Genomic DNA, 23,174 nt, shown 5'->3' with positions numbered 1-23,174 from the left:
AAAGCATTTGACCATGTTGCGCATTCACGTTTAACAGGTAAAATTACTTCTGTCAACCTAGACTCACTAACAACCTCATGGCTAAGGAATTTCTTGTCTCTTCGCAAACAGTTTACGGTTGTTAACGGTCACTCATCTCCATTTAGTGATCTTCTATCTGGTGTTCCTCAAGGAAGCGTCCTGGGCCCGTTGCTGTTACTGATTTACATTAATGATCTGCCATCAACCATTCGTTTGTTCGCAGATAACTGCAAAATTTACTGCAAAATCTGATCACCTGCGGATCATCTTGCACTTCAAAGGGACCTCGATCATGTAACCGCTTGGTGTTCATCATGGCAAATGTCACTTAACGCCGAAAAATGCAAGTTATTGACATTCAGCCGCAAAAAATCTAACTCTTCGTTCAATTGCATACTCAATAACAGCTTAGTCTCTCACGTGTCTTCTCATATGCAGAAAATAACAACTAAAGCATCCCGGACTTTAGAATACCTAAAACGGGATCTTCATGGAACTCCCGCTATTACCTGTAAGCTCGCCCATCAAACATTTGTTCGTCCACAACTTGAGTATGCATCATCCATTTGGTCGCCTCAACAGGCTTTAATTCCCTTGAATCAGTCCAAAATCGTGCTGCGCATTTCAGCTCCAGGAACTATGACCGTCACTCAAGCATCACAAACATTAAATCATCGCTCTCTCCTTGTACTACCTTGCAATCACGAAGGTTGTAGTCAGATAGTATGTAGTCATTCGACTCTCCCTCTTGCACAACCTCACGCCGTTTAAACAACCATCGCAGCTTCCTACGACTTTCAGGTAAAATTCAATTCATCCGCTTTGCCGCAGGCTATTGTTCACTGGAATGGTCTTCCGGAACACATCGTCAATATTCGTGATCCAGGTTCTTTTGGGACCGAAATAACAGCCATTTTTTCTAATTACTGAAGTGTCAACAAGTATTGCATAATGATGTTCTTATTGTTTTATGATGAGTACTAACAGTCAGTTGGCATTGTGTAGTGGTGTTCTTACTTTTTAATGAGTATTAACAGTCAATCAGTCATTCATGCTCCTGTTATCACCCCTATTTATGTAATCCCCCCTCGCACAATACTCCAACGCTTGGAGCCTGTGAGTAAACCTGAATAATAAATAAACAAATAAACAATTGCCAAACTGAGTGCTTATACTTGAGGGGATGCTTGTAGCGCGACAAAAAACTGACAAGGGACAGAAGACAAACGGGACAAGCGCTTCCCGTTATAGTGGATCTGCTCAAGACAGCATCCAAAAATGCTGCACTGTTAAAGTCTTTGTGCAGCCTGCAGTTTTTTAAAAACCTTGGCACAGTTAGCTCAACACACTGCACATTCCGATTTTTTACCTTCTCTCAGTATTGCTCACCTGCTACGAAATTGTGGAAAACTGCTCCTAATGGAATTTTGGCTTGCAACAAAGACTGCTCTTGGCCATTCCTGCCACAGCACGTGCTGTGTGGTGTGTAATATTCCTTTTTCTCATGGGCATTGTCACATGTGGCCAACTGGGTGGGGTGTCATCGTTTGCGTAAGAACATGTGGGGGGACGAGGGTCTTAAAACTAACTTTTTTATTTATGGCTAGAGCCTCATGAAATTTTGCACACAGGCGCGTTTTTCTCTTCCGATTCCAAGTATGTAATCATAACTGAGCTGGTGGTCCTAGATCTTACAAAGTCTAGAATGTAATTGGGTAATTTCTTACATAGCTTTAATGAACTTTCTCACTGCATTTTGTTGCTTTTAATTACATGAACTGACAGCCAGAGATTTCCCATACCCAATGACATTCTTCATTTTTCTCTAAAGGCCTGTCATCCTGATATACTATGTCGACACGAACAGGTCGCAGTATTTGACACTGCGACTCGTTAAGCTAATTGTAAATTCCTATTTATATGTGGTTTAAACAAAAAAAGAAAGAATGCCATTGGGTATGAGAATTTGCTGGCTATCAATTCATGTAATTAAAAACAACAAAATGCAATGAGAAAGTTCATTACAGCTCCGTAAGAAATTACCTAATTACACGCTAGAATTCAAGATAACTTCTGATCTAAGACCACCAGCTCAATTAAGACTACATTCTTGAAATCAGAAGAGAGAAGAACGCACCTGTGTGCAATATATACTTCATGAGATTCTATCCACACATAAAAAGGTCAGTTTTAAGACCCTCGCCAGGACACTGAGAAGTTCCCCAGGCAGCCGCTTGGCCACCCACTGATTTCAAGCTGATTGCACTCCGCTTTTCAATGAATGCGAAATCCTGGCACAATACTGTCTGCAAATGGTACAAGACAAGGACTTTTGCATTTTTAAGGCATGCCACCTTCCCTCTTTCTTTCTTTTTTTTTGTCTCCGTTTTTTTTTTCCTTGGGTGTCGCAAGTGCTGTATTTTATGCAAGAAGCTTGAATTAGGAGCTTCGCAAAAATTCGATTGCTGCTCTGCACGCGATTGTCTCCATGTCCAGGTTTTGCACCATTTCCCAATCCCCAGCTGGCATTTATTGGCACTTCATGAAAACTTTTGTGCTGGCACAAATTTTGGAAAGTTCCTTTTCTAGCACTTGCAAGTTCTTTCTATATTTTCATTTTCCATGGGGCCTCGCAGCACATCCAGTCCATTCCTTGGCGTTTTCAGATACTTTGTGCCATTTTTATTTCTCAACAATGCACCACATCACGTCGTACGCTTTTCAGTGTGACAAGATGAGAATGTCCACTTGCCGAAATTGTTCGGCAGCTTACTAATTCAAGCTGTCATGTTATTCTCTGAACAGAGTTATGCTTCAGACAAACTGTACCATTCTACTTGATTTCCTCTCATTCATTCAGATACTCGATAAATTATGAGGAGTGAAATATTTCTGCGGAATATTTCTTTTCATCGCTGCATTTTGTGGAAACATGTTTGTATTATAATTTTAAATATCTGTATTGATATTTGAACTACTCGAGAATATTCACTTTTATTTGCTGAGAATTATTACTATTGTCTGCTTCAAAATGAAAAATTTGATGTTGACACGCACTTGGCAGAGAACATCAAATGCTGGGAAGAATAAAGAAAAGGGTAGCCACCTATAATAAAGAGATGGACTTCGTAAAAGAGGCTTTCTCAAACAGGGGAAGCAAATCTCTTTTCAATGCAGCTTTTGCAGCTTTATTCATTTTTTCTGTGGATAAATCATGTATACTGTCCATTACTATCGCCACTACGTTTCTCACGTCTGCCATCAGGAATTCGAAATGAGTAGCTTGCTGGTCACTATGTTTTAATTTTCTTTCTTGAATGCTTCAGCTTGCCTAGATAGCAATATTTAACATAGGAATGCATTTAACTGCTACATTTTCGGCTCTTTTTGTCCACAGATTTTTGTTAGTCCGTCCACACCCCAAGAAAACTACACTATGTAAAGCACGCGGAAAGGTATTGGTTTGAGTGGGGTTGGATTTGCCTTTTATGTGCAGTACGGGTAGCAGCCATGCAGTGCACTGGGAACAATTCATCCAATGCAAGCAGATGCTGCTCCTTTGAGTTGGCATCCAAATCGCGAGGGCTTCTGGAAATGCAACGTGAACAGTGTTTCTAAGAACTAGCTCTAATTTTGTACACAGCAAAGTGCAAGGAAAGCAAAGATTTGTTTTAAAAATGCATTGCGCAAAAAATTTATCTCTGATGAGTGCACAATATTCTCATGAGATCACCAATAAGAGATCACCAAAAACATCATATTTTGCTAAGAAAACTGGAAATATGTGGAATTAGGGTCATAGCACTTCAACTCATGCACAGATACCTTGAGTCGCGTTTTAAGTTTGTATGCCATAAATCAAACCCAAAGACTGTAAAATATGGTGTACCGCAAGAATCCATATTAGGCCATTTGCTCTTCTTGATCTATATAACCGATATAGTTCTGATGATGTAGTATTATATGCAGACGATACGAATGTATTCTTCCCTGGAACAAATCTTAATGAACTTGAAAACACTGCTAACACGTGGCTATTAAATCTTAGTGTATCGATAAACTTAAATAGTCTTGAACTCAACGAGAAAAAAACAATTTATGCTTTTTTGTGCAGAAAACAAGCCAATAGATTACGATTTTAAGCTTCGCTACGGCTCTTGCTACCTTGAACGTGTCAGCTCCTATTCCTTTCTAGGAGTTAAATTCCATCACAACGTAGGCCGGAGCGACCACATAGAGCTATTGATATGCTTTCTCGGCTTTGATATCTTTTACCTTTCTCGCTGAAAAGGCACTTATATTTCTCTCTTATCCATTCTCGCATCAGTTGTTGTCTTCTTATCTGGGGTACCTGTAACAAAACTGACTTGGAAAAAATATCAGCCCTGCAGTCGTGTGCAGCTCGGTTACCTTTACCTGCAGGAAACAACACAAATAGTTGCTTGGCAAATACACAGTCTCGTATGATCCCTGTGAAAACCATGTATGAACTCAAAGTACGCGTCTTTATTTTTAACAAAATAAAAACAAATTATATTAATTTTTAAACATGTACCTAAATATATCTACTGGCTGCAGCTTGCGTCAGACTTCCGTTGTGGTAAATCGGTCTCGTACTAACTACGGAACACAATCAATTGAGTACCAGATCATGTTGTGAATTCTCATCCGTTTGTAATAGATGCTGCTAAAAAAGTTCCACGCCTGTATTGATCACTTCATGCAAAGACACGACACATCAGTAGCTAGGCCAGGAAAGACGCCCGGTCCTTTATCCTCTGTGAAGAGATCAGTTTTGACAATGCTCTAAGAAATTTGTCGAAATTTGTGATCATAAGTCAGCCGTTTAGGTTCCGGGCGTGGCCGGGTTGTCCTGCGTGGAATGGTTGGCGTGCTTGATCCAGCAGCTGCACCTGATGCTGTGAGCTGAGTGCTTGTGGCAAGTCCATCGCTTGGCTCACCCCGACCGTCGGCGGTACTATAGGACTTGAGGGTCTGCTAGCCTCGGAGCGGATGTCCGCGTCGTCGTCGCTGTCATCGATGACGTTGTAGTGTTCTTGGGTTCGCAGCAGATGCCTTAGAAGACGATCGTTGTCCGTTCTCACGATGTGCGATCGTGGAGCCACCTTCTGAAGAACCATCGCTTTGCGTGACCATTGGCGGCCGTCACGAACCCGCACCGTGTCTCCTACTGCAGTGGAGGCAGTGACTTGCCCCTGGACGACTGGCGGTGCTTGACTACCGGGCGCAGTGCTGACAACCTCCAGAGCCACTTCTCCCCCAATTTGCAGCCAAAAAATTCCCTAGATTTCCCTATATACAAAAATAGTGTTGTATATTGCAAAATTGTAAAATTGTATATTTATGCGTAGTTCAGTAGCAAGTTTTATCATGCAGCTACCCTATAACCAGACGTTGGTAAGCAAATCAGCTGTAAATTTGAAATGAAGGATGTAAAATGAACTTCTAAATGAAGCTACAAGATAAACCGTAGCGCTCTTTGGAAATTACAAATTAAAGACGTATCGTGTATGCCTTTTTTTCACTTTACGCAAGATATTAGTAAACATGCATCGGCATGTGGAATTGACTGAATTTTTTCCGCTCATGTTGCGTCGGTTTAGACTTCAGCCAAAGGATACCGTGTACACAATGTCTGAAGGTCGCTTGAGGAGTATACGGACACTGTGATATAAAAGCTGCTTGTTCATTTGCTGCGATTGCTCGCTGACGTAACAGTTTGAGTCAATTAAAACAATGAAGCAGTGATGAAGCAATTAAAACAATGAAGCAGTGAAGCAATGAAGCTTTTGTATGCCTCTGGTGACCTCAACTCACTTTGTTCGTCGTGGTGGAACTGGAAATTATGGTTTATTATTTTGGAGGGTCTAAACGTCCCAAAGCAACCAAGGCTATGAGCGATGAAACAGTGAAGGGGTCCGGGAATTTCAACCACCTGGGGTTCTTTAACGTGCACTCACATTGCACAGTACACGGGCCTCTAGAATTTCGCCTCCATCGAAATTCGACCGCCGAGACCGGGATCAAAGCCTCGTCTTTGATCCCGGGAAGACGGTGGCGCGCCAGATCTCAACAGCAGGTGCCACTGGCCACATCAGGGACCATACACGTTTGACTACGTCCGTGTGAATGCTGGTTCACATGCATGCAAGCGACTGAAAATTGAGCAGCTTGTAACTTCCCAGGCAACCACAGATATCCGTCGGACGTACGAGCTAGATCCGAACGTCCTTTGCCGAGATCGGACGTCCATCGGACGTACGAACACAATCCGTATTCGTACATCCGCCGGACGTACGGACAGTGTCCACTTTTGTATATCCGCATGAGAGACGAGGTGGACGTCCGAAGGATGTAAGGTCGAGTATTTTCCCAGGCCATGAGTATGGACGTTTTTTATTTAACAGAAAATTTTAGTCTTTCGTGCATGTATACTGTTTTATTTGCATCAGTTGTAGGGTTTGACGCGAAGACCTCTGTAAATTGGTACGATTCCACTCCTACCTGCAATGCAAGAGCCCCCAACAAGCTAAATTTATCTAAGTGGAGAAGCAGAAGTTGCAGAATTTTGCAAGAACTCAATGAGTAGTTTTATATTTTAAAATTTATCCAAATTAGAGGAGTTGCGCGACATGTCCACTGTTTTGCTAGCTAAACTTGCAATTGAAACCATTCGTAAGCATCAAAACTCCCGCGCATTCTGCTATCACCATCATCATAGATGTCAGTTCGCGGTCAGACCAATTCAATCCATCAGTACGGCTCCGTAGCGCTGTTGTTGATATGTCGCGTAGTGTTGTCGCGCAGATCTTTATAGCTCTGTTATTATAAAATGTGGCTTTGTTCGGTCTGTGGACGAAAGTTGTATGTAACTTAAGCAATTCGAAAGATACGGGAAGCGCCTGAAGCTCTTCTGGAACACCGGAATCCCGTACTGCGTCGACCTTGGTGTAAAGAAGGCTTAGTGCACATGTGATTGCCTACGAAGGTATGTATCCAGTACACTTCTTGGAACTTTGCTTCTAGGACAATGCAGCATGCTCATATAACATTCGTTCACAGGACAGTGGGAGCAGTAAGCGCGAGGAGATGGCTTCCCCAAGTGTGTGCTGTTCTCACACTTTCGGGAGCCTACATCACACAGCTGCGGGAGCCCTCAACTCGCGCGACTAATTCCCACTCCTCTTCAAAGTTGCGGGGCGGAGTGTTTTCGCATCTTGTTAATTTTTAAGGCATCGCTATGTTCACTCGCGCGAAAGGCAGACCATAGGAAGCACGTGAGGTCGCAGTGGTTCGCAACGGGAGCTTTGCGGCTTTCTGTGCACAGTCGCGTACAGTGCTGCGCAGGTTAGTGCCCTAAGGCCCATGAAAATACATAAACAGATACATTGTCAAATATGGTGTGGAAAAGTGAGAGCTGTTATTGCCTTATATTTATTGAGGTCTTTGTTAAAGTGCATTGTCTGTTATGCTTGCAGCATTAAACACTTCTATTAATTGGTTCCAATGTTTTTACTTGGGCTACTGCATTGTGCCATTTGTTTCACATGACTGATGTTTGCCGCGTTCTTTTTTATTTCAGAAATCCTGTGGGTGGGAAGATTACGGATGTGTGTCCCAAGCTTGCCACATTTGAAGAGTCACTTTTAAGAAATTTTCCGAATGTAACCCATTGCTCTGCTGATGTATCATCAACCACAATAAAATATGCGTGCTATGCGTCAAATTGTTTTTGGTTTTATTGCATTGCGCGGAGTGAAAAAAGCACGCATGCACCATATATGCGAATATTCGAGAAAGATCGCCAATGGACGTACTCAACTGGACGTCCGTCGGCGGGCGAACCGTATACCTTTGGCCACCTTTCGGACGGCCGACGAACATCTACCGGCTGTTTGCGGATGTTCAGCGGACGTACAGAACATCCGAAATAGACCTCTGTCGGCCGTCCGAAGGATATCGGTGGTTGCTTGGGTTGTTGGAACATAGCCGCTCTGACTGCTGGAGCCGCCGCGATGGCTCTAAACAGCTTTTGCGCTGCAGCAACAAAGCGTTTTCATCTGCATGTGAAACAGGCTTTAATCGAGCGCGCGGCGGTGTTGTGCGGGCCTGCGTCAGTTTTAGAGAAAAAAACAACGAAAAGCTTGCACTATCTTCACAATTTGAGGGAGAAAAAAATAATTCTCCGAGCAAATGAAAATTCCCTAGATTATACAAAAAAATCCCTTTTCCCCTAAACGACGTCCAAATTCTCTAGATGTAGGGAAAAATCCCTAGGTTTGGCAGCACTGACCGGGCGCTCCTTTTCAGTGCTGCATTCAGGCAGAGTAGTGCGCAGCCGACGACCCTTCAATTCTCCCGGTGATTGTCCGTCCTTTAATGGGGACGCGCGATATGACAAAACACTCATCCAGAAACCGTCACGAGACTCAGCAGTTTTCTTCATAATGCGCTTCACTATTCAGGAGAAAAACGGCGCAAAAAAAAACGTGAACAAAAGAGAAACACGACAGGACCAATGCCAACTTGCGACTGAATTTTATTTCGCACCAAACCCGCCTTTATGTAAGCCAACACGCCGCAACATCCGTATAATCACGCACAGGCTGATCACTGTAAGATATTGTTACGTGGCAGGAGGCGTTCACACCATGCAGAACACTGGTGCACTCACGCTGGCGCAGGGCGCACCGGATGCCAAAACACAAGGCCACTGCACAGGATTCGGAGCCCGCCCACGCGCCGGCCCTCACTTCGTCTGCCTCATCTTCTCTGAGTCGATCCGTAGCATGACCCCCGGGCGCAAAAGCACCGTCGCGGTGCAGCTTAGCGAGTGTCAGAAGAAGGTAGGTGGTAGGGCTTAAGGCGCGACACGTGCACAATATCGGAGGGTGGAGTACGGGAAGTGTACTTGGGGAAGGCAGGCTTAATCTCGTATGTGACGGCTGTGACTTGGCGCAGCACCCGAGACGGGCCCACATACCGAGAAAGAAGCTTTTCCGAGAGAGAGAGAGAAAAACTTTATTATGGCAAGTGTGTTAGACCCCCCTTGGGTCCCTGGACCACCGCACGGTCCCACTCTACGTCGGAACGTTCATGTGGTGTTTGTCCATGACGTCGGCACCCCGAAGCACCGCAGCAAGCTGCGATGGCGGGTCCGGAGACGAGAGAACGACCTCCCAGTCCTCCCAACTTGATAACGCGGGCTGTCCCTGCGGGGGAGGATCAGCAGGGCAGCCGAAAAGGATGTGGGAGAGTGTGGCGTGAGGGTCGCCGCACAGGGTGCATGCAGGGGAGGTGCCACAGTAGTGGGATAGCAGCTGAGGGGATGAGAGAAAGCTTTTCCGAGAGCCCTACACGGCGAGAAGGCACCCAGAGCAATACAAGAGACCCAGGCAAGAAGGCACTGTCCAGGTGGCGGCGGTTATAGTGCTCTTGCTGAGAAGCTTGGGAGGCTTGCAAGCGGGAACGGGCGACATGGCGAGCATGGGCAATGGCTTCATGGGCGTATTCAGAATGTGGGGGAGGAGATGTTCGATACAATGTGTCAAGCGGCAGTTGAGGCTCACGGTCGTACAAGAGGTAAAACGGAGAGTAGCCGGCAGTGTCGTGGCGGGATGAGTTACATGCGAATGTAACGTATGGGAGTGCGACGTCCCAGTCTCGGTGATCAGAGGAGACGTACATGGCGAGCATGTCGGTAAGAGTGCGATTGAGTCGCTCAGTGAGGCCATTAGTTTGGGGTGGTAAGCGGTCGTCAACTTGTGCTTAGTTGAGCATGCGCGAAGAATGTCGTTTACCACTGCTGAAAGGAAGGTGCGGCCACGGTCAGTGAACAGTTGGTGGGGTGCTCCATGATGAAGAATGACGTCCTGAAGAAGAAAGTCGGCAACATAAGCGGCAGTACTCGTGGGGAGCGCACGCGTTATCGCGTACCGGGTGGCATAATCTGTGGCTACTGCAACCCATCAGCTGTTGCCAGAAATAAACTCCGGAAAGGGGCCGAGAAGGTCCAAGCCGACACGGTAGAACGGCTCCGGAGGGATATGTCAATGGGCTGAAGAAAGCCAGCGGGAGCAGATGCAGAGCGCTTTCGACGCTGACACTCATCGCAAGCACCAACGTAACGGCGCACTGAGCGGTAGAGGCCAGGCCAGAATATTGCATCAAATCGATGCAATATTTATAGATTACTCCAAAGCATTTGACATGGTCTGCCATAATAAGCTTCTTCGTAAACTACGCACCATGTTTAACGGCAATAAGTTACTGGACTGGATAACCGACTACTCTTAAGATCCCAGTTCGTCACTTTTAACCATGCACAGTCATCGTCAGTCACTGTAACTTCAGGTGTGCCCCAAGGGTCGGTGCTTGGGCCTCTACTCTTTATAATTTTTATTAATGATGTAGCTAATGTTACTAACGACACCGCAGTGAAGTTACGCCTATATGCCGATGACTGTGTGCTTTACCGCAACGTTGCTAACGCCGATGATCAACAGGAACTAAACAAAGTGTTTTCATTGTTCTGTGAATGGAGTAATGCATGGCAAATGAAAATTAATTTCACTAAAACAGTTGCAATGACCTTTGGTAACAAAAAGAATCCGCTGCATTTCTCTTACAGTAACAACGGTAACTGCTCGACCCACGTCAGCGAGTTCAGATACCTGGGCGTTAGATTTTCGCATAACTTAAAATGGAATGCTCACATAAATAACATATCTGGGAAAGCACTTCGCAAACTTGGTTATCTCAAACGAACCTTAAAAAATGCCACGAAGGAATGTAAATTAACTGCTTACAAATCACTAGTTCGACCCATCCTGGAGTACGCCTCAATTTTCTGGTCCCCTCATTACGCGCGCGACATTGACCGTTTAGAATCAGTTCAAAAAAAAGCAATAAGATTCATCTTCAGCCGGTATGATCGCAAGTTTTCACCTTCTTCCCATATGCACAGTTTATCTTTACAAACATTAGAACATAGGCGCACACGTGAACGCATAATTATGCTGCACAAGATCGTTCACACATCATCTGGTATTCAGGCACCCTTCACATTTGTGTCATCAAGCGCACGTGCAACCCGACGGAACCACCCATTAAACATTGTTCCCTTCAAACCACATATAGATTGTTTTAAATTTTCTTTTTTCCCTCTAACCGTTGAAATTTGGAATGGATTGGACGGCTCACTTCGTTCATTGCCAATAATGTTAATGTTGACCATGTACCCTGTACTTTGTATTTCTTGTTGATTTTACTGACCACTGATTATGTAACGACCTTCCCCCCCCCCCCTTATGTAATGCCCTAAGCCAAGGGCCCTTAAGGGTAAATAAATGATGATGATGATGATGAAGATTTTGTTGTTCAGTTGCCTGACAATTTGACCCGTTGATCTGTTTTTAATATTTCTGTGTTATCTATTTCTATGCTACCCATGTTATTTGTTTTTACTCATGTATTCACCCACTCCTGCTATGTCTCTCCTCAGAGACAGCAGTATTTATAAATAAAATAAATAAAATAAATAAAATAACCGACGACAGATGCGGTCGTACGTGCGAGTAACGCCTAGATGGCCAGCAGTCGGGAGGTCATGGAGTTCGTGGAGAACGACTGTTCGTAAGTGCTTCGGGACAACGAGGAGAAGGTCAGGACCAGTTGGTTGAAGATTCCGGCGGTATAAAATACCATCAACGAGAGCAAAGCGGTTCAGTGAAGGGTCGGTTTGGGCGGACATTAGGCGATCGATGATGGAGAGAAGCTCGGCATCCCGACGCTGTTCTTCGCCGATAGTTGCAAACGGTGATAGAGAGAACAGGTCAGTGGCGCTTGCGCTCGTCGCAGTATTACTGTGGGCAACAGGGTAACGAGAGAGGCAGTCGGAATCTGTGAAACCGGCTGGACTTGTAGATCAGAGCGTAGTCATATTCTTGGAGTCGTAGCGCCCAACGACCGAGGCGACCGATAGGATCCTTCAGAGAAGAAAGCCAGCACAGTGCGTGATGATCTGTCACAACTGTGAATGGCCTGCCATATAGGTAGGGTCGAAATTTGCCAACAGCCCAGACAAGGGCCAAGCACTCTCTTTCGGTAATGGAGTAGTTCTTCTCGGAAGGGGATAGGAGGCGGCTAGCATAGGCAATTACACGATGTGTGCCGGATTGACGCTGGGAAAGGATTGCCCCGATTCCATGGCCACTAGCATCAGTACGGACTTCCGTAGGAGCTGACACATCAAAGTGTGCCAAGACCGGTGCAGTGGTAAGCTTCCTTACAAGGTGGGCAAAGGCTTGTTCTTGGGAGGACCCCCAGGAAAAACTGACATCCTTTTCAAGAAGATCGGTGAGCGGCTGAGCAACGTCGGCAAAATCTTCAACGAATCTACGAAAGTAAGAACAGAGACCCAAAAAACTTCGGACGTCGTTGCTCGTACGGGGTACTGGGAAGTCCTTTACTGCTCGGATCTTGTCTGGATCGGGACGAATTCCCGTTGCATCGACGACATGGCCTAGTATATTGAGCTGACGACGCGTGAAACGGCATTTTGAAGAGTTGGGCTGTAGCCCGGCATGACGGAAGAGGGAAAGAACTTGTGAGAGGTGGCCCATGTGGGACGAAAACGAGGGAGAAAACACTATTACATCGTCTAAATAGCACAGGCAAGTGGACCACTTAAATCCTTGCAGCAAGGAGTCCATCATGCGCTCGAAAGTAGTTGGGGCGTTACATAAGCCGAAAGGCATAACCTTAAACTGATATAAATCATCAGGCGTAACAAACGCAGTCTTCTCCCGGTCCTGGCCATCCACAGCAATTTGCCAATAGCCAGAGCGTAGGTCTATGGAGGAGAAGAATTTGGCTCCGTAGAGGCAGTCTAAGGCATCGTCGATTCGAGGAAGCGGATAGACATCTTTTTTAGTGATCTTATTCACGTGACGGTAATCCACCCAGAAGCGCCACGAGCCATCTTTCTTCTTGACCAAGACGACGGGCGAAGCCCAAGGACTGTGAGAGTGCTCAATGATGTTCTTCTCCAGCATTTTCGCCACTTCCGCCTGGATTACCTGTCGTTCTGCATGGGAGACCCGGTATGGTCGGCGGTGGATAGGAGGAGCGTCGCCGGTGTCGATTCGGTGCGCAACGGTAAGAGCTTGGCCGAGGGCGGTGTTATGGAGGTCGAAGATGTCGGAATAGGACTCGAGAAGCGCACGCAGCTGACACGATTGGGCAGGGAGCAAATCGGAGGGCATCATTGCCGTGATCGCGTCAGTCGAAGTAGGATCGTGAGCAGGGTCTGCAGGAGCTGATGCATGGGCAGTGTCCAATGGGGCAACTTGGCAGGTGCCAATAGGTGAGAACGTTGCCACGCATATGCCAGGTGGAAGGACTTGGGCTGAATAGCTGAAATTGATTAACGGTAGTGACACACTGTTTCCCCTGATTGTAGCGGCAGTATGGGGCAGTGCCCAGCAAACCACAAACCTCCCATAGATGTCCAGATTAAGTCTGAACGTCTATGTACCAAACCAAAATCTCTCAGACGTCTTATCTACCAACCTTTTTTCGTGGAAAAGCTGCAGACGTACCCACGACATCATATCTGCCTTAACCTAGACTTCTCGTAGATATTACTTGTCACGTCCTGGGTATGTAAGCGAGATATATAATTTAAGAATTCCATATTTTTCAGTCGTTCGATATTTCGTGTTGCCTTACTGCATTTAAAGTTTGAAATCGCTGTTGACTACAAATTGGAGGCATGACCAACGCTGCCTGTGTTTTTGTGTTTTTTCGTGCTCGCTTCACGGCAACATTATCCTGCCTAGAAAGAAGAAAAATACGTGTACTAAAGACAAATCTGAATGCACATGCATCAGGTTTCTGACTCAACTGTACGCAGTTGGTTTGAAATGCCAGTCACTTTGGTCAGGATTCGCATTGTTATTTCATTACTATTCTTACATTCAATTTATACCTTGTGCTACAGCCTGCAAGCTATCTCAACCACACTGAAAAGTGAGGACACACTAAAACACTTGTTTGTTATTTAGCAGCCAGGACTATATAATAACCATTTTTTCTGATTAAGCATGTTTTATTCAACTTATCCAACTATTTAAAATACAAGAATTGGTTCAGTTCAATTTTTGGGAGTTATTTTTTTTTTTCAAAAATGTCTTAAATCTGCTAATCGCGCTAGCAATGATAACTATTGGAATGTTGAGCTGAGGAAAGCTTAGGCATTTGTGTTGCTGAATGTGTAACCTCATATTTCTTGAGAATAAACTTCTTGAGTCCCGCTTTTTATCATCATGTCAACACTGTAATCATGTCCAGTGCAGGCCAAAAATTTCTCCACTTAACCCTGTGCCAGCGGCGGCCCCCTTATCCCAGCAAACTTCCGAACCTCATCTGCCCACCTGCCCTGACCCTCTCTGCTGTGCTTGCATTCTCTCTGAATCCAGCCCGTTACCCTAATGATAATTGGTCATCTTGCCTTCATGCTACATGCGCTGCCCATATGCCTGTTCTATGCTGCGGACAGGCGGCGGCGGGTAAAGTGCGGTGAATTGTCTAAGCCGCAATCGCGTTGTAGTTCCTATCGTATTTTATCAATAATAGCGCAAACTGCGCATGGCGATTGCAGCTGTAAAAAAAGTAATATGCTACAATTTAAAAATAATTAACTTATTTTTCATGCCACACCAAGCCTGCTACTAAGTACAAAAAAGAGACGATACAAAATATGACAGTTTCGCACATCCGCACGAGGCTAGGTTCAGCCATGGCGGCAGTGGTAGAGCGCAGGGCGTGTGCGATTTCAATCGTGTTCCGTGGGAACGTTGTGTTTGAAGAACCTCGACACAGAATTAATTATTCCCTTATTATTGCTGGCGAGATTGTTCAACCGTTCTTTCCTTGATGGAGCTGAAGGAAGACAGTTTGCTTGCTTTTACTACTCGGCGAAGTGGACCCGTCAGTACGAATTAGGACTACAAGTCGTTTTCACCGGCTGGGATCGTGACCTTTCTTGGTGCGTACTCAGTCTCAGTTTACTCATTGAAGTGTATTTTATGATATTTTTGCGTTCGTAATGAAAAAATTCTAACGCATTTATCGGCACGTTATATTTTTACGCTCACTCGTTTGGCTGTTTTGCCAAACTCGCTGTGTATTGAAACAAAGGCTGGTGATGTATGCAACTGGCCTCTACTACCGAAATGTGGGCATGCGTTCGGATGGTGTGCCGAAGTGCGTGTGCAAGCACACTCCGCTCGGCACGACTGCCTTTTAGTGCTGCAAGGGCAACCTTTCACGCTTCATAGACTTGCGTCGGTAAAAGTGGCGTAAATTACTGGGTTTGTTTGTTGTGGTTGCTGTGCCATTCTCTTGTCACCTGTAAAAGTGAACAATTATGCTTTCTTTTGCAGCAACCCTGGCCTATTGGGCTCGGCAGAAGAGTATTGATGCCACCGCAGCTGTTAACCTGACGATTATGCTCAACGAGAAGATTCAGTGAAAGCGCCGAGCGCAATAAAATACTGACGCACTAGGAAGTCATCTGCAGTGTGTTGGGCTCCCATGATGGCCATGTACTCGCTTACTCAACTGTATTTGAGCTAGCTGGAGTGCTTGGACGTCCCGACGACTCCATAGGGAAGTCTGTGGCTGGGATGCAGTAGGTCTCCGTTCCATCTGGAATTGTAACAGGTGTCAGCTGCATCTCGTATTGCAGCTGGTTCCAGTCTGGAAATGTCTTAAAACAGTAGGACTGGAACCAGTTAGAAATTTTCACCTGGATATTGATCTTTGTATAGTCATATTCTCTTCATATAGACGTCTAGGCTACGTAGACTGGGCGTACTTACATGTTCACAAATATCTGATAAATGTAGAGCGTGATGTCTGCAGTACGTACCTACAACGTGAACTGGACCCCAATTTTCGTGTTGTAGGTACGTAGATTTTTCGTAAACGGTACTAATATGGATGTCTAATGGAGGTGTCTAATGTCCAGCGTAAATATCTTGCTGATGTCTATGGTACGTTTTATGGTTTACTGGGTGCAACGTTGCGGTGCAGCAAGACTTCTGAAATAGGGGCGACTAAGTAGTCACCACCGGCGACTGATGAGGTAGGACGTACGGTAACGAATAAGGCGGCTAGTGAGGGCAGAGAAACTTGGTCGGACGAATACAGTCGGGGAGAATGCAAGGCTTCAGGATCGATGGTTGGGAGATCGAGGTGTAGGACGCCTTGCGAGCAGTCTATCAGGGCGGAGTGTTCTGACAGGAAATCGAGGCCGAGGATGAGGTCATGAGCACAAGGGTTCAAAACAGTGAACTGCACCGGAAGGTCATGGCCAGCAACACTAACGCGTGCAGGGCAGGGTCCGTCAACACTAATTGTTCCGCCGTCCGCGACACGCACTCGAGACCGAGCCGGCGTGAGAACTTTACGTAAACGACGACGAAGGTGTGCACTCATGACAGAGATATGCGCACTGCAGTGTTTGTAATCGGCATCTAGCCGAATGTTACTACTCTGTTGGCCACTATGAGAGAATAAAACATGGCGGCTTAAGGTTTATGGGGTTTAACGTCCCAAAGCGACTAAGACTATGAGAGACGCCGTAGTGGAGGGCTCCGGAAATTTCGACCACCTGGGGTTCTTTAACGTGCACTGACATCGCACAGTACACGGGCCTCTACAATGTCTCCTCCAAAGAAATTCTAGCCGCCGCGGCCGGGTCGAACCCGCGTCTTTTGGGTCAGCAGCCGAGTACCATAGCCGCTGAGCCACCGCGGCGGCTAAGTAACAGGCTCGCTTTATCAGTCCCTCGCCCAATCTCATCAATCGGACCCCATCACAGTCTCCGGGAACACTAAGATGGTGTCAGAAGTGCTCTTTTATCTCATGTGAGTACCACTACATCAAGAGTCAGTCCGTCCGATCACCCATCAGCAACAAGCGGCTACCGGCAATCGTAGCCATGGCACATGTGCTCCCTGCCTTCCCGAGTTTTGACCTTCGCGCTACCGACGACAACAATATTGGTCACGAATGGACGAAGTGGATAGAAAGGGTCGAAAACTTTCTTTCAGCTTGCGATATCTCGGCAGATGCACGCAAGAAGGCGCTCCTCCTGCACTACGTCGGTGAAGAAGTCTACGACATATATCGCTCGCTCCCCGACAGTGCTGCGCAAGGTGCAACGGCTACAAGCACGACCCAAACCACGCCGAGTACATCGACGCCGGAATACGATGCCGCTCGAGCGAAACTGAATGCATATTTTGCGCCGCGAGTGAACTCATCATTTGCTATCTACAAATTTCGTCAAGCTCAGCAAAACGTTGGTGAGTCACTGGACGCCTTCTACGCGCGCCTCCGGCAGCTTTCTCGCCACTGTAACTTCGAAAACGTCGACTCTGAAGTCAAGAACCAAATAATTCTCGCCACAACGTCGTCTCGCCTCCGAAAGTATGCCATGCTTCATTCCCTCACTTTACCGGACTTACTTAAGCAAGGAAGAATGCTCGAGGATGTCGAACGGGATGTGTCCGAAATCGAAAAGCACGTCGATAACAACGCGGCAGTGTTCACAGTGCACAAGGAAGGACAACACCATGGCCAACACCAGAGAAATAAACGACAGATGCCACGGCAGGCCTACACACCGCAGCGACCTCGTGTCTCGTCAGCAGATTGTCGCAACTGTGGCGGCAAGTGGCCTCACCAAGGCGGTCGGTCCAATTGTGCTGCATGGGGCAAGACTTGCAAGGCATGTGACAAGGTTGGTCATTTTGCACGGTTCTGTCGCTCAACCAGGAGAACAGTACATGCAGTGGACTATGACAATGACTCAAACCCACAGTTAGCCTGCAGTAAGAAGAGTTCAAGTACTAGAGAGCCTGCAGCCACCTGTGACACTAGTCCAAGAAGCTACGAGTACGTTTTTGTTGCCATGGCTTCCCCTCAAGCAAGTTCATCTCCAAAGGCTATTGTCACTGTAAACAATGTGCCAGTCACTTTCATAATCGACCCAGGTGCTACAGTGCCAATTGTTGGCGAAAATGACTTCAAGAGCTGTCGCCTAAATGTCAATATCCAAGAAACATCCATCAGAGTGTTCCGATACAAATCAACGTCTCCACTTCAACTTTTGGGCAAAGTCTCTGTTGCAATGCGATACAAAGATAAGTGCATTGAAGACGACATTTTTGTCATTTCAGGAAACTGTGCACCACTCTTAAGCTTCACAGCAGCAACCAACCTGGGGCTTGTCCAGATTACATACCAAGTTTCTGACAATCCAGGTGACAAGCCAATCGTGGAAGCATTCCCCAAATTGTTTAGTGGAGTTGGAAAACTCAAAACTCAGCACATCCACCTTTTTGTGAACGACACAGTCCCACCTGTTGCACAACCACACAGGCGTATTCCGTTTGCCTTACGTGATGCCACAGAAAAAACTCAAACGCCTCCTGTCAGAAGACATCATAGAGCCAGCCATCGGACCTACACTATGGGTGTCCCCTGTGGTTATTGTGCTGAAACCACATCAGCCTGACGAAATTCGAATCTGCATTGACATGCGTGTTGTGAACAGTGCCATTCAACGTGAACGACATTTGTGTCCGACAGTGGATGACATCATTGTTGCCTTGAATGGAGCAATAGTATTCTCCAACCTTGAACTGAAGAATGGATATCATCAGTTGGAACTCGACACTTCTTCAAGGCAGCTGACAACTTTCTCAACACATGTTGGCTTGTTTCGCTACAAACGTCTCAACTTTGGCATCAGCAGTGCGGCTGAAATCTTTCAAAACACTATCCGCAAAGTGCTCAATGGCATCCCCAATGTCCTGAGTGTTAGTGACGACATCCTTGTTTTTGGACAAACAAAACCAGAGCATGACGCGTCATTGAAAGCAGTTCTGCAGCGACTCCAAGAAGCTGGACTGACACTCAACGAAAAAAAGTGTCACTTTCATCAACGAGAACTGAACTTCTTTGGACTTATTTTCTCAGCTGACGGCGTTCGTCCTGATCCCAAGAAGATAGCAGCCTTCCTACAAATCAAAACACCAGAGTCACCGCAAGAAGTGAAGAGCCTGCTAGGCATGATCAACTATTCGGGCAGATTCCTGAGAAACCTAGCCGATCTCACACAGCCATTACGTGAACTGACATTGAAGAATGTTGCATGGGAATGGACAAAACGACAGCAGAATGCTTTTGAGAGCTTAAGGTATGACGCCACTTTTTTCAAAAATTTTTTAAATTTTGAGCATTAAATTTTTATTTTACATTTACCTTATAAAGCACCATTTTATATGATATTCAAAAGCACAAAAGAGTGAAAAAAGCCATGCTGGCATTTATTATTCACAAAAAATTGCCCAAACATGGCTGTTATGCAAACATTCATAACTTGTGAATGAAGAGCAGGAATTGCAAACTTTTCGGCACAGCGTTAGCCAACGAACCATACTGTGCAACCAACTAGGAGCTTTGCCATCCGATAATTAAGAAAAAAGTTATAGCAAAAATGCTAAAGAAAGAAAATGTGTCATTTTTGCCTACATTCCTCCACATAAAACATGATTATATCAAAACTCACTATTCGATTTCATTTATGCTAGTTCATTGCACAGGCTAGTAACAAAGGAACGAGCGTGCAAAGTTTCATTGAAAAATATTTATGCATTTGGAAGTTATCACTGTTTGCGCAAGACGAAATTGCGAAAAATAAAGTTTTGAGAAAAACAAGATTAAAGTTTTTCAATCCTTGTAGAAACAAGATCATCATGCCCTAGGAAGTTAAAATCCTCCAGATTCATAGCTAGGGCCCTCCTTAGCTGACACGAGCTCTCTTTTGGCATTTGTTGCTGCCCGTCTTTTCTTGCGGAGATGTTTTGCCTCGCCCGATGATTGACGCTGGGCCTTCGTCACACGGTAATGGTCACTGGTGCAACATGCTACGAGAGTGTGGTGGCCAGATTCGATGCCTGCTTCCCTGAAAATATCTGCTGTACTTCTGCTGCCATCATTGAAGGACGAATCCGGTAGCATTCAAAGCAATAGCGTGAAGTGCGCGCAAAGTAAACAACTGAGACGCTTGTAGCGTCTTGCATCCCTCTTGTGGAAATTTAAAGCAATGTTTTAAAAAAAGGAAACCTTACATATTGCCTTTGAATAATCCTTTACATATCAGACTAAAACAAAACAGGAAAATTTTCAATATACGCCGCTGATTATCGCTGAGTTATCATTTTTTGTTACCAAAACATATCAGTTTCGGTTTCAGAACTGTACACCACCTGTTCGAAAGTTGGCTATAACTTTTGAACAAATAAAGATACGAACATTATTCATGCTGAAAAACATTTTCGAATGTTTTGGGATTCCCGAAATATAAAAAAGTGTCATTTTTGCAAAAAAACGATTTTTCAAAGGTGGCGTCATACCTTAAAGCAAGCCATTTCAGATGCATCCACCCTTGCTTACTTTGACCCATCCAAGCCGACAGAACTGGTAGTAGATGCAAGTCCACATGGACTGGGTGCTATCCTCACACAACGTGTCGGTGAACACATTGCAGTGATAGCCTATGCAAGTAGAGCGCTCACACCTGTTGAAAGCCGCTACTCCCAAATAGAGCGTGAAATGCTCGCAGCTGTATGGGCAATGGAACACTTTCGCCTTTATCTTTGTGGAATTCACTTTCTTTTGCTGACTGATCACAAGCCTTTAGTGAGCATACTGGGAAACCCAAGATCATCACCATCTGCCCGCATTGAGCGCCTCACTTTACGCATTCAACAGTACAAGTTTGATGTGCAGCACACCGCAGGAAGTAGCAACCCTTCCGATTACCTTTCCAGGCACCCGGTTCCTGAGATGAAAATACATTCCCGCATCGACAAAGTACCCAACGAGTATGTTAACTTCATCCAGTGCCACAACATCCCAAATGCCTTCGCAGTTCAAGAAGTGGCTGAAGCAACTAAAGCAGACCAGCAGCTACAACTGTCAGTGCTATCCAGCACCCGACACCTAGCAGCTGGGTCTCAGTTGAACTGAAGCCATTTGCATCCATAAAGAATGAACTAACAACAACACCTGAGGGTATCGTCCTTCGAGGAACGCGCCTAGTTCTTCCCACTAGCCTGCAGAAGCAAGCAGTGCTGCTCGCCCACAAGGGTCATCAAGGGATCGTCAAAACAAAAAAAATGCTGAGAGGAAAAGTTTGGTTTCCAGGCATGGATAAACTAGTGCACACTTTGATTAAAAGCTGCCTACCATGTCAAGCAGTCGTTCCCCAAGCAAAGCAAGAACCACTTGCCATCACTGAACCACTCAATGGTCCCTTGGAGGAAGTTTCGGTTGACTTTTGTGGTCCGTTCCCAGATGGAAAGTACGCTATGGTGGTAATAGATGACTTCTCACGATACCCAGCAGTACAAGTCACACATTCCACAAGTGCGAACAATGTGCTTCCCTTGCTGTGACGAGTGTTTTGCCAGTTCGGAATCCCTGCACAAGTAAAAACTGACAATGGACCACCATTCCAAGGCAGTGAGTTTGCTGCACTCTCGAAAGAGTTAGGATTTCGACATCATCGGATCACACCTTTGTGGCCTCAAGCTAATGGTGAAGCAGAAAGGTTCATGAGAACATTGAAAAAGCATGTTCACACAAGTCAGCTTGAGAACACAGATTGGAAAGCAGAGCTTGACACTTTCCTGATGTCATATAGATCTTCCAAACACCTTACAACAGGAAGATCACTATATGAACTGCTGTTTGGAGGAGGACCAATGAGGAATCTTCTGAAAACAACAGTGCTCGAGAAAAAGGCATACAACAAACATCATGCTGACGCACGAAGACATACTCAACCACATCGCTTCTGTATCGGTCAACGAGTCTTGTGCAAGCAAGAGAGACGCGACAAGTTCACTCCATGCTATGATCCAGACCCTTATGCCATTGTAAGCATTCATGGATCACAAATCAAGGCATCGAGAGGAAACTGAGTAATACCGCGCAACTCAAGTTTTTTCAAAGATGTCTCTGGCCTCAAACAAGCATCATCCACAACACAGCTCGACCGTGATGACATCATATATGCACCACCTGTAGTGAACCAGCCTGCACCTCCTATATTGCACCCGCCTACACCACCTGCATTGCACCAGAGTTCTCCAACACGGCGCTATCCACAAAGAAACAGAAAACCTCCATGTCATCTCTCTGGCTTTGAGACCTGACTTTGTGACTGTTTGCCAGTGAGAGACCTCTCTACAGTGAACTGTGACAGTGTGTGCACATCCATTTAACTTTCCCCAAGGAGGGTAGTGTAGTGTTTGTAATCGGCATCTAGCCGAATGTTACTACTCTGTTGGCCACTATGAGAGAATAAAACATGGCGGCTTAAGTTTAACAGGCTCGCTTTATCAGTCCCTCGCCCAATCTCATCAATCGGACCCCATCACAGTCTCCGGGAACACTAAGCGCACCACTGTCGACAAGCACACGCACGGGAACACCATCAACACAAACGTCTAGTTGGTTCAAGTGGGAGGTCTGTAGAGGATTTGCGGGCCTGGTCGTGGATGCAGCGTCACCGCCGGGAGCTGCATCAGCTAGTTTTCCAAGTCAGAGCGGTCGTATGAGGCTGCAGCCGAGGATCGAAGGGGCTGCGGGGATCGGAAACGACGGCCTCGTGTAGATGGAGAGCGGGAAGAACGACGTGGTCGGGAGCTGGCGAGATCGTTGGCCGAATCTGATTGGTCATGAGGTGGTCGGGGCGGAAAATGGCGGGGCATATCTGAACGGTTGTCATAGGAAAGCTCGGTGCGAGGAGTCGGAAACCATCTATTGCGGCAGTGCCAGGAAATGTGGCCGACACAGAAACAGTTGAAACATATTGGGCGATCATCAGGCGTCCGCCACTCTGCTGGATTTCGGTAGCGACGAAAGTACGGAGCCCTGGGACGGAAAACATTCCTGGTTGGTGGTCGGACGCTAGAGTTCCTGATGGAACAGATAGCAGGTGAGAGATCCAAATTTGCGAGTTCCTCTCGCACGACGGCTTGAATAAG

The 23,174-nt window shown here is 45.9% G+C and overlaps 1 protein-coding gene and 2 long non-coding RNA genes across 3 annotated transcripts; all 3 read left to right on the top strand.

Moving 5' to 3' along the window:
* The first annotated feature begins 6,643 nt into the window (after nucleotides 1–6,643).
* On the top strand, nucleotides 6,644–7,768 carry LOC149345387 (uncharacterized). Its single transcript, XR_016283288.1, has 2 exons — nucleotides 6,644–7,030; nucleotides 7,625–7,768. It is a non-coding gene; the product is annotated as an uncharacterized LOC149345387 (long non-coding RNA).
* Nucleotides 7,769–14,855: 7,087 nt separating this feature from the next.
* On the top strand, nucleotides 14,856–15,610 carry LOC149345386 (uncharacterized). Its single transcript, XR_016283291.1, has 2 exons — nucleotides 14,856–15,091; nucleotides 15,489–15,610. It is a non-coding gene; the product is annotated as an uncharacterized LOC149345386 (long non-coding RNA).
* Nucleotides 15,611–16,883: 1,273 nt separating this feature from the next.
* On the top strand, nucleotides 16,884–21,150 carry LOC149345385 (uncharacterized). The gene is made up of 2 exons (XM_089547419.1): nucleotides 16,884–17,854; nucleotides 20,893–21,150. The coding sequence occupies exons 1-2, from the start codon at nucleotides 17,051–17,053 to the stop codon at nucleotides 21,148–21,150; spliced, it is 1,062 nt and encodes a 353-aa protein (XP_089403545.1). The 5' UTR covers nucleotides 16,884–17,050.
* The last annotated feature ends 2,024 nt before the right edge of the window (nucleotides 21,151–23,174 follow it).

Source organism: Amblyomma mixtum, chromosome 5, assembly GCF_055824585.1.
Source record: "Amblyomma mixtum isolate Tamu chromosome 5, ASM5582458v1, whole genome shotgun sequence".
Taxonomy (NCBI): Eukaryota; Metazoa; Arthropoda; class Arachnida; order Ixodida; family Ixodidae; genus Amblyomma; species Amblyomma mixtum.
The sequence above is the reverse complement of the archived record's forward strand: the minus strand, read 5'-3'. Positions and strand labels throughout refer to the sequence as shown.

Bases quoted from the DNA above. Each gene is read 5' to 3' on its own strand.
- LOC149345385 (XM_089547419.1), top strand. From the start codon at position 17,051: ATGGCACATGTGCTCCCTGCCTTCCCGAGTTTTGACCTTCGCGCTACC. The intron at 17,855-20,892 runs GTTGGTCATTTT...CGCATTCAACAG, and splicing joins CTTGCAAGGCATGTGACAAG to TACAAGTTTGATGTGCAGCA.